The sequence below is a fragment of the Rhinatrema bivittatum genome, chromosome 13 (genome assembly GCF_901001135.1).
Source record: "Rhinatrema bivittatum chromosome 13, aRhiBiv1.1, whole genome shotgun sequence".
Classification (NCBI taxonomy): domain Eukaryota; kingdom Metazoa; phylum Chordata; class Amphibia; order Gymnophiona; family Rhinatrematidae; genus Rhinatrema; species Rhinatrema bivittatum.
The window spans coordinates 9,695,149-9,706,443 of NC_042627.1; the positions used below are offsets into that span (position 1 = coordinate 9,695,149).

Sequence of the window (11,295 nt, forward strand, 5' to 3'; positions counted from 1 at the left end):
TAATGTTTACTGGACTGCCCACACTGCAGTTCTGAGGCTGACCAGAACAAAGCTCTTACAATCTAAGCCAGTACCTGAGGCAATTGGAGATAAAGTGACTTGCCCAAGGTTACAAGATGTGTCAGTGGGAGAGAAGTGGCTTTGAACACTTATCTTCTCTCATTCTCAGCTCATGGGTAGGAAACTCCAAATCCTCAAGTGCCAAACAGGATATTCACAATGGATGTACATGAGACATTTACATGTACTTCATCCATTCTATGCAAATATACCTCATGCATATTCATTGTGGATATCCTGAAAACCAGAACCGTTTGCAGCAGTAAAGGACCAGTAGTTGCCTACAGCCGTTCGAATACTAGGCCATTTTTTTCTCCCAAATATGCAGTCTCTCTCATACACGCCCTCCCAAAAAATTTAGTTTTCCTATTTAGAAAACACCTGCAGCATGTACAGTAGTGTAGGAAAGAAAGGACAAACACAAATAGAAACCACCGAGGACATGAAGTTACTACACAGGACTGCACGAGAATGGTACATCCAGAGGGCCAGGCTGCCTCTGCTCCGTCTCGAGCTCCTTGGATTTATTCTTCTTCTTGAGCAAGAAGGGCCCAAAGCCTAAACCAAGTCCAACGACCTGACCCAGACGTCCGGGGCCCTATCTAAACCTCATCTTCCCATGCTGTACCCCTGGGACTCTTCAAACGGGCCTTGTGCATTTTCCCTCCGGGCAGCCTCTTTCCACAAAAACTCACCACCCTCGGCCACATCCCTTTCTCGGCATTTTCCTCTCCCACCCCCGCCCTCTACCGGCTCACGCACCCCAGCTGTCCCTCTCCCTGCTGTCTCTGCTTCGGTGTCCCCCGCCCCAACTCACCCAGAAGATGAGGTTGAGAAACACCAGGACGGTTTTGGACGAGGTGATTCCGCACTGCCCCATCCCTCACTGCAGAACTCGGGCCGGCAGCAGCAGCAGCAGCGCGCGCTGTCTCCCCGGATGCGTGACTCACAATGGCCTCGCGCCGTCTCCTACCGACCGCTTCACAATGGGCGCGCGCGCTCCCTCTCCACGCGCAGGCTCCAGAACAGCCAGCTGCAGATCCTCCTCACGCGCCAGTGGCGTAATCTACCAACACATCACTCGCCTCACGTGACGAGATGACCTAAATCGAGCTACGGAGCTGTCTCACGTGACTAATTAAAACCAGAGCCCGTTGTGTTCGGCCATCTTGCTATTGGCAAAAAATGCAGCAGGCTCCCAGGAGCCGTGCGGAACAGTAGAGATTATGTGTTATTGTTTGATCTCTGCTTTTTGTACAACGCTAAGACGAGCTACAGTAAGATTGGTTAAAGGATTGATCCAGTACCATATCATATTTTTTCAATTGGAGAGATTGGGATTATCATTGTTTCCACGCATTTGCTTTCGTGCAACGTTCATAATCACCATATCTTAGAATTTAAGGTGATTTACGGCCATATGAATACTTTTAACCCATAGAGAAAAACGCATGCTTCTCTATAAAAATTGTGTACATGTTTGACTGCAAACAAATGTGACAAAGGATACTACATTGGTGAAACAATGAACAGTCTTAGGGTTCCGTTTTAACCCTTTTTGAAAATGTAAACAGTCTATATTGCCTTTCTCTCCCATTAGCAGACGCACTGACATTCCCCACCTTCCCTAATAGTGTATGCAGGCAGCCTAAAAGTTAGATCACTTTGTACTATTTAATCCTCTGTAACTGTGCTGTTTTTCACTGACTTCATAAACAAAGGATAACTCCTCCCTCTGAGGACGAGTCTCCCAGGGCTACCTCCCAGAAGGGAAGGGTTAGGTCGGCTGTCATAGTTGGTGGTTTATTAGCAATGTAGGTAGCGGGGTGGCTGGTGGACGAGAAGAGAGCCTGGTAACTTGCCTGTCTGGTGCGAAGGTGACAGATCTCATTCGTCACCTAGATAGGATTATTGACAGTGCTGGGGAGGAGCCAGCTGGCATGGTACATCTGGGCACCAACAACATGGGAAAATGTGGGAGGGAGGTTCTGGAAGCCAAATTAAGGATTTTAGGTAGAAAGCTGAAATCCAGAACCGCCAGGGTAGTATTCACTGAAATGTTCCACATGCAGGTCCCCAGAGGCTAGCAGAGGTCCAGAGTCTCAATGCATGGTTGTAAAGATGGTGCAGGGAAGAGGGATTACATTTTGTAAGGAACTGGACAATGTTTTGGGAAAGGGGGAGACTTTACCGAAAGGATGGGCTCCACCTTAACCAGAGTGGAATCAGGCTGCTGGAGCTAACTTTTAAAAAGGAGATAGAGCAGTTTTTAAACTAGAACAAGGGGGAAAGCTAACAGTTACTCAGCAGTGCATGGGTTGGAGGAAGGTATCTTGGAAGGATACTAATGAAACAGGAGAATTAGGGCAAGGTTTCAATAAAAGCAAAAGTAGTCCATGTGCCTATAAGTAAAGAATCACTTGAGTTAAAACATAACAAATTATCCTTATCAACTGAAAAGAAGGTTGTTAATACAATGTGGTAATACCTGATCAGGTATTGGCGTGGGGGAGACCGGCATCGTCTTTTACTGCAGGCTGAACAACGTTGGATCTACAGACTTAATACTGTTTATCCGTCCGGTCTAAACAACGAGTTGGACTTACATGCTTTTTTAGGATGATAACCTTTTTGTTTTTCTGATAGATCACTTCATTGATATCTCAACCATACATGAATTAGGTCATTGATGTCACACCTTGGGTGAATTTAAAGAGACGTGAGCCTCGGCTTCAGTTCCTCCATTTTTCCTGTTGACAAGATGGTTGAGACGTCTGGTCCCGCTTGAATGGTTAGCCATGCTATCATCAGATAAGTAGTACTCTTTTTCTTATTTGGTATACAAATTAATTAAAGTATGGTTGTTTTAGGAAATCGACTCTTGCTAAAACATCTTTGATGTGCCCTGATGAAGATGAGCTAGCGAAACACCGGCCTGTGTAGGGCGATAAGAATGTTTGATTGCTAAGAGTCTGAGTCATCCCGATGTCCATGGATGGAGGACTATTTTAATTAAAAGCTAAAAAATCTCTATAAAAATGTTTTTTGAAGTATTAAAGGATGATGAAGGTGGATGATTGAGAAGACTAGTTAGTGTCTATGATAAGGACATATAACGTCAGGCTTGCTGACACCTTCTTAGGCTACAATTCAAATTACTTTGGTTTCCACATTTTTTGCTATTAGGTAATTGAAGTCTCCCATTATTACCGCACTACCAATTTGGTTAGCTTCCCTAATTTCCCTTAGCCTTTCACTGTCCGTCTCACCATCTTGACCAGGTGGACGGTAGTATACAAGACAGAATAGGAAACAGCAGGAATAAAAAGCAATATCCATTGGAGACTTTTTTTTTAAAATGTATCTGAATGGTTTTCTCCAATTAATATTAATATATCCATTAACATGCACCTCATTTACATATTATTAACATTACCCTCTCCCCCCTCCTTAAAAATGAGAAAAGTCCATTGGTACATGAGGCCCTCAGAGGGCATACAAGTTAGTGGCCTTGCATGTAAATTTAGTGGTTATAAAGGCATTAGTTATTACACCCTGCACAAATCATGTTTTGAAGTGCGGTAAGCATTTTTCACATATTTTTTGGTTAGCGTGGCTTTTTTAAACACTCGATGCATGATTAGCATGCCATTAGCTTTCTGCCATTGGGAGTTAAATTTATTTTTAGTTGTGTGCGTTAAGAAACTGCTCTGAATTTCAGTGCGCAGTTTTAACGCTCAGCTTATTACATGGCGCCCCCTTCAGTTACTATTGCTGCTGTCAGCTGAAGCCTATACGGGAGCAGATTATTTAAGATCTGAAGTTACTCAAATGGATGGATATCATGTCTGGGTGTCCTGAGGTTTCCAGGACACGGCTGGTTTTGAGCTTTATCCTGAACCGAAAGCCGTGTTCCCCATTTAGCGTATTTCGTCAGGACGCCGATGTGTTGGCTGTGGCTGACACAAAAGGTCGGCGGTGTGAAGCAATGTGAAATAACACACCGTACTTTGCCCCCGTTTCCTGGCTTACTGTCCAAATGAAACAGTCATAATTAGCCGGCACTGCAAAGCAAGAGACACTGCAGCATGGGTGCCTGCATTTGGAAGGTCCTGAAGGAGAGATTTGATGGTGATGCATTTTCTCCCTCTGAAATGCACTGGTGCCAGGAAAGTGGCCATATTGTTTGCCCGAAGGAGAGAGGGGGGGAAAAGGTGGAAGGCTGGGTTTGAGCTTTAGACTGGGTTTCTCCTGGAGAGGGTCCTGGAGGCAGAGCGTGGTGCCACTCTTAGGTCAGCAGGCCAGCCCGAGATTGGGTAGCCATGTGTACTCCTCTCAGCTGTAGGTCAGGCAGCCACTGCTTATTCCTATGGAGGGGATTGTGGAAGCTTGGGGAGAAAAGTGGCTGTAAAGCCTTATTGCTTCTGGTCTGGTTAGGGGAAGGGAGGTTAAGGTAGGGGGTTGGGAAGTTCCCTCCCAGGCCGGTTCGAAATCGGAGCGGCCTGGGAGGGAACTGGGGAAGGCTGCGGGCGTTGGAGCGCGCAGGGTGCACAATTGTGCACCCCCCTTGCGTGCGCTGACCCCGATTTTTTTTGTGCACTAACCCGTTGTGTGAAGAAAAGTGGATAAGTGCATCCAGCTCAGAAGCGAACAGGATGGCAATTTGTGGATCCAATGACCACTGCTGTTCAGGCTGAAAAGAATGCATAAGAGAATTCAGGCTTTTGGTGGAAAACTACCGAGGCAGAAAACCATTCAGGTAAGAGATGCGATCTCCTTCTCTGAGATGCCAACTGTGGGGGGAAAAAGCAGGCCAAGTTTCCTACAAACCCAGGCAGACATCTCTCTTTACTGATCAGGATTACGGTGACCTTGCTCCAGCAAACCCTGCCATGGTTTGGCACAACGCATTCTTCTTATCAGAACTGGATAACGTTTCTCAGCACGTGTTACACTCTGATGGAGGAGAAACAGAGAAAGATTTCAGGCTTTGGAACTTTAATTAATTATATTTTTTTCTCCAGTACCTCATTGGAGTAATATTATTAACTCCGATAAGATGTTTGTAGCACTATACAAAAAAAACCCCCTATTCTTGATGCTCCTAGAGTTCAGGGTTGCCCAGCTTCACTTCTGTTTCCCTTGCCTATTAAATGGCTCTATTCATCCAAATTCATTCTGGCCTCCAGAGGGCAAACTGCATCAGAAACTGGACTTTGCCCAATATCAACTCATAAAAAAAAAGATATTCAAACTAAACGACGCTACTCGAAAAAAAGAATTTGTACCATGTAGGGTCACCGTAGACCACAGTGATGGTGAACGTTTGTCCCGGAGTGCTGCAGACAAGTTTGGTTTTCAATTAATATTCATGAGCTAGTGGCCTACATTAGATCCAGGAACTGGGTTCATTAGCATAATTTAGCTTTCCCGGAAACCAGATCTGCTTGTGATACTTGAGAACTGGCGTTTGCCATCTCTCTCCTAGATACTCTGGAAATGGCCTCACTTTGCTCAGACCTGCCTGCCAGGACTGATTCACTGAAATACGGAAATGCCATTTACACGCTACTCTTGGGGCCCTCAGAGCTGAATATATTTACGTAAGCAGGAGGAATCCCATCTCAGATTATTTTCCCCAGCTATACAGCCCCAGTCATATCTGTGGGCTATATTTTTTAATAACTTTAAAATCTTTATTCTAGTTTTTCCAAAAGATCTCAAAATAGTTATTGTTTCTTACTGCATTTGAAATTTAAGTCCCCAATTTCTTATTTTTATAACAGGGATGGACCCAGAAAACAAATCGGAAGCCGATCCAGTTGGCTGTATAGCAGAGAAGAAATGGAGATCGGTATATGTAAAATGCCCTTTATTTGAAATTCGACCGACTCTGGCCGAGTTTCGCTCTATGGTCTAGAGCTGCCTCAGGGGCGAAGCACTGTAACAGGGCTTATCGCGTGCCTGCAGGTAGATGTAGTTATCTTAACGTATTCAACTATTAGCAAGTTTCAGTGTTATTCTGCTAATGCACATATGGTTGTGCTGCAGCGTAGAGGTAAGGATATGAATGCCAGCTGATCATATAAGTTCTTTAAGAATTAGTATAATCCAGACATCCTGTAGCGGCTGAACCAAGCTACAGGATATCTGGATTATACTAAACCCTGTTACAATGGTTCGCCCCTGAGGCAGCTCTAGACCATAGAGCGAAACTCGGCCAGAGTCGGGCGAATTTCAAATAAAGGGCATTTACATATACCGATCTCCATTTCTTCTCTTATTTTTGTAACATCCTCAATTTTTCTCATTTTTCCTGAATTATCTACTTCTACCAGTACTATCTTATCTAGGTTTCTAGATTCGACTGGGCCATGTGTCTTTCGGACACCGTCACAATTTCATTCCTTTTCATGTGTAAGTTAAAACAAAACCTCTGGCTTCAAGCAAAATTTTCCTGTTGCATTTAGACTTCTGTACAGTCCAATGAAACAAGCACAGAGACCAATAATCATATACAAGTCATCACAAAAAAAATAAAATGCACAAAATGTTAAGCAAAACATGGTTTTTACTGCCATCTCTCATTAATAGCCAGTCTTACAAGGCAGGACAGTAAAATATCTGCACTGCTGTCATACAAATTGTACATATCTACAAATACCTCTCAATAGATTACAACCGGAACAAGGAAAGCCAGGCAAAGTCCATGTAAGATGTTGATGTGGCAGGGCACACCCTGGTGTGTCCTGCACTAAGCACTTTTTAGATTTTCAGAGCTGTGCGTTTCCTAGGGGGGTGCCCAAATACTACAAACTGAAGCAAAATAAAATAGTGAGTCAACAGGAAGAAAATAGATCTCCTGACCCAAACTAGGAAAAGAGAGAAAGCCAGAGAGAGAGGATCCAGGAGATGAGGCAAGAATGAGTTATATAGGAAAACGTTCAGCCTGCTCCTCCTTCAACCACCACCTCCTGCAAATCTGCCAGAAATCCTGCGCCTCAGAGATGTGCATCCAGGGTTTGTGGCCTAGAAGACTGGTGTGAGCCCGGAAGATGAGATGCAGCAGAAGAGGAGCCGCAGATCCCGATATAATTCCTCCACTTCCTCTTGTGCCACTCCAGTTCTATTGACTGCAGTCTGGGTTTGACACCAGCGTTGTCAGGGGTTCTAAAGACTTCCCTTGGAGTTGTGGTGGGAAATGTGAGGTCACATCGCATAAGACCTCGTCTTCTCTGGGACACAAGTATTGGCACAGAGAAGGGAATTTTCTCCATGTTGTTCCACTTTGTTCAACAAAGGGATTAAATTCTCTGCAACCTATCCAGCCAAAGTTCAAAGTCTACATAATAACAGAGAAGTCAAAATGCAAATTACACCAGTGGAACTGAAATAAATTCCTTGAAGAACTGAAATAATTACATAATAGTAATTCAATATGATAAAGAAGCAGAGCAATGGGAACTTGAGCGTCGTTCTAACAATATTGACCATATAGGCTCAGAAGAGGGGAAAGATTATCAAAGAATCAGTGAGGACTGGAAAGAAAGTTGTAATGACTGATTCTGCATAGGCTTTCACTCCTAATTAGCAATATTTATATCATGGGGGGCTCAATGTATGTTTAAATGTCTGCACATTGCAAATATTCTCTTATTGTTGTGGCTCTGGATCAGTGTGGATAAGAAATCAGTAACTGTTCCTGGAAGGTTTCTTTTATACAGTCCTACAGAGACACTAAAGAATACTTAGTACAGAAGGTGGCAGCCAGAATCAGAGATGGAACAAGAAAAAAGCTGGCTGCATCCTGGACCCCAGTGGGAACATTGGAAATCTGAGTTTGGCTTATCGATGTTTCTTTTCAAATAGAAATGTGGTACGTAGGTGAAATGTCTATGTATGATGTAACTCAAAAAGGAATACCTTTGAGAATGTATGAGTATAAAATGGTAACAAAAGGGCCTGATGTAATAAGATGCTTTATTCGTGTGGTTCTGCGCACTTTTTTATTGTGCACAAACTTTATTCCCAATGCAGCAAGGAGTTTTGTACACAAAAAATGTGCAGTAGTAAGGCATGGAAATTACTGGCCAATATGGTAAAACGTAAATTAGGGGCTAAATACATTGCAGCAGCCCGGGACAACACATAAAATTGTTAATTCATGGGATGGGCATTGTGGAATCTTTTTTGATTATTTTTGACACCTTAATACTCGGCAGCTGGAGGATGTGGAGGCCAGCTCTTGTTTCTTTTGAGGTTTGCCATTACAGAATATGAAGACCCCAACGGTGGCAACCACCTTAATGGAGGTTTTTTCATGACTTGGGCTACCCAAGGAGATCCTGATGGATCAGGGAACTCCGCTTATGTCCAAGGTAATGAAACAGCTCTGCATCTTGCTCAAAGTAAAAACCCTCGACACTCAATCAGACACTCAAACAGATGTTGAGGAATTTTTGGATGAAGACAGCAAGAATTGGGATGCATTACTATCCAATGCGCTGTTCGCAGTCTGTGAAGTGCCACAGAGCTCGATTGGGGTTTTCCCCTTTTGAGTTGCTGGGAGGAGGCTGAGAGGAATCTTGGACATAGCCCATGAGACTTGGGAAGATGAAAGGAACCCTAGGCAGAACCTCAAAGATTGTGTTCTCTGAGTGCAAGATCATCTAAAAAGGCTGAGGCTAGCCAAGCAGAGATTACAATCGCACCATGGTTTCTGTTATTGAAATCACTTAATAAAAATGTTTAAATACAGAAAGCAAATTGTTATCCCTTTGGCAAGGATCCTGTAAAGTTTAGGAGAAAACAGGGTCCATGGATTACAGAATAGCCCAGCCAGATAAACGAAAGAAAACTCAAATCTACCATGTAAGCTTTCTGAAGTGGCTGGCATAGAAGTGCGGAGTGGTGCAAAAAGGAGAGTTTGGTCAAGAGGTTAGACCTGAAGTGGACTGAGCGCAGGTTCCTTTTATAGAGCAGCTGTCCACTGCACAGACAGCTGACTTAAAGCAGCTAGTAGAGTGAAATAAGGAATTCTCAAACCTACCAGGTCTTATTCATCTGGTGCAGTATGACATCATTACACCTCCTGGAGTTGTTGTGCGGTAATGACCCTATTGGATTCCTGAGGCCAGGAGAACAAAATGAAAGAGATGCTCCAGCTTCGGCTTAAAGAAGACTCTGACAGTGAATGGTCCTCACCCATAGTGTTGGTGCCAAAGCCAGATGGGAGCATAAGGTTCTACATTGACTTTAAAAAGGTCAACGTGGTCTCAAAACATGACGTGTACTTGATATCATGAGTGGATGAACTGATTGAGTGTCTGGGATCAGCCCAGTTCATCTCTACCCCATGTCTTACAAAAGGCTATTGGCAGGTACTTTTCATACCAGTGGTGAAGGAGAAGACTGTGTTCTCAACACCAGGGTGACTTTTCATTTTACCATTTTTTCATTTGGACTCCATGGTGCCCCTGCAACATTTCATTGCTTGGTTGATTGCCTGCTCCACCCATATCAAGGCTATGCTGCCGCTTACTTGGATGACATCGTGGTGTACAGCCCAGATTGGAAGACACTTCTAAGCTAATTCTAGGCCATGCTAACCAGTCTGAGGAAAGTAGGACTAACGGCTAACTCTAAGAAGTGCTTGTTGGGAGGGCAAGAAGTCCAATATCTTGGCTACTTCCTGGGAAATGGCAAGGTCCATTCGCAAACTCAGAAGATCAAGGCAATCACCTGAGTGCCAGTCCTGCAAACAAAGGTGAAAGTGAGAGCATTCCTAGGCCTTTCAGGGTACTACAGAAGATTTATCCCGAATTACTCGAAGCAGGTGGAGCCTCTCACAAGGCTATTGTTGAAGAAAGCACCAGAGAAGGTCCAGTAGTTAGATGAAGCAGAGAAGGCCTTCCGGGCTCTGAAAGAGGCAATTTGCTCTGAATTGGTCCAGATAAGCATAGACTTCACTGAATCCTTCACTGTGCAGACCAATGCCTCAGAAGTAGGCTTGGGAGCAGTCAGTACAGGAGAAGCATGGGCAAGAACATCCTAGAACAGGTAGGTGCTCATCCTGACAAGGCTGAGCTGAGGGGGATGGTATGTGAGGGAGTCTATAGGAAACTCCCTCAGACTTCCTTAAGAACCAGACCCACAGTGAATTCTGGGTGAAGGGAGGAGGCCTTCACCAAAGGATAAGAATTTAGGGCTTAGAAGGGTTAAGCAGGTCCCGGGAAGCAGGCAGAGACCCACCGTACGCCAAGACCTGTTAGAGTATGTTTATGGACAGTGTGTTACCTGAAGTTAAGGTGAGCTGCACTGATTGTTTTGATTTTGGTTTTGCTACTGCAACTAAACTGCAGCTAAGGAGCAGCCAGAATCTGCCTCTATTTCCCTGGCTGTTTCCAAGCTGCTATTGCCAAGTTACTATGCCGAACATGAAACTTCATCCTGCTCCTGTTTCATGTAGCAGCACTATTTGAACCATGTGGGGTTCTGCAGGATCCCCACATCATTCATCATCTGTATGAACTGTGGAGGCATGAAAGGAAGTGATAAGGAGCCTGAACACCAAACAAAGAAGACTGAGCTCTACAAGTGCTTACCAGGACATGGACAGAGTTTATGGGGATAAAGGCAAGTCAGGGGCAAGATCAAGGCTAATGCTCCAGGAAGGGAGAGGCAGGATTCTGTTGCAACACTGACTTAGGGTCAGGGATAGGGATGGAGGCACTGAGTGGAGGATCTGTGGGGGAGGAGAGAGCAAGGACACTCAGATTTGTGGGTAGGGTTGGAGGTAGATGGGCAGGTGGGGAGGGAGAAGAAAGCAGGGGCATCCAGACTGATGGGTAGGTGGAGAAGAGCTGAGATTTCCTGATTGGTTAGGTAGGCAGGGAGGAGGCAGCGGGACACCCAGATTGCTGGGGAGGGGGGGGGGGAGAAGAAGAGCATGGGGATTCCCAAACTGGATGGGAGCCTCTGGGATAGGAGAGGAGGACAGGCATTCAGAGACTGTGAGAGAGCAGGGATAAGTAAGAGATCAAGGACTCAGACACTGAGTGGGGGAGAGCAGGGGCTTGAGGAGGAACTGGGGTGACAGCAGGATTCAGCACATTGGGTGGGAATGTGTTTGATGGGATGGGGATAAAAGATGGTAAAAGGTTGAGAAATGTTGTGAAAGATCTAGAGATCGAGGAGTAAGGGAGAGGCAGTGGTACGGGATGGGGAGGGGGTGAG

The 11,295-nt window shown here is 44.8% G+C and overlaps 1 protein-coding gene across 1 annotated transcript in view; it reads right to left on the minus strand.

The window, feature by feature from the left end:
• Positions 1–1,135, minus strand: part of TSPAN3 (tetraspanin 3) — a 55,166-nt gene extending 54,031 nt beyond the window's left edge. The window contains exon 1 of the mRNA XM_029575310.1: positions 878–1,135. Coding sequence (XP_029431170.1) covers positions 878–940 — 63 coding nt within the window. The 5' untranslated portion in view covers positions 941–1,135. The remainder of the gene's footprint in view (positions 1–877) is intronic.
• Between the last annotated feature and the right edge of the window lie 10,160 nt (positions 1,136–11,295).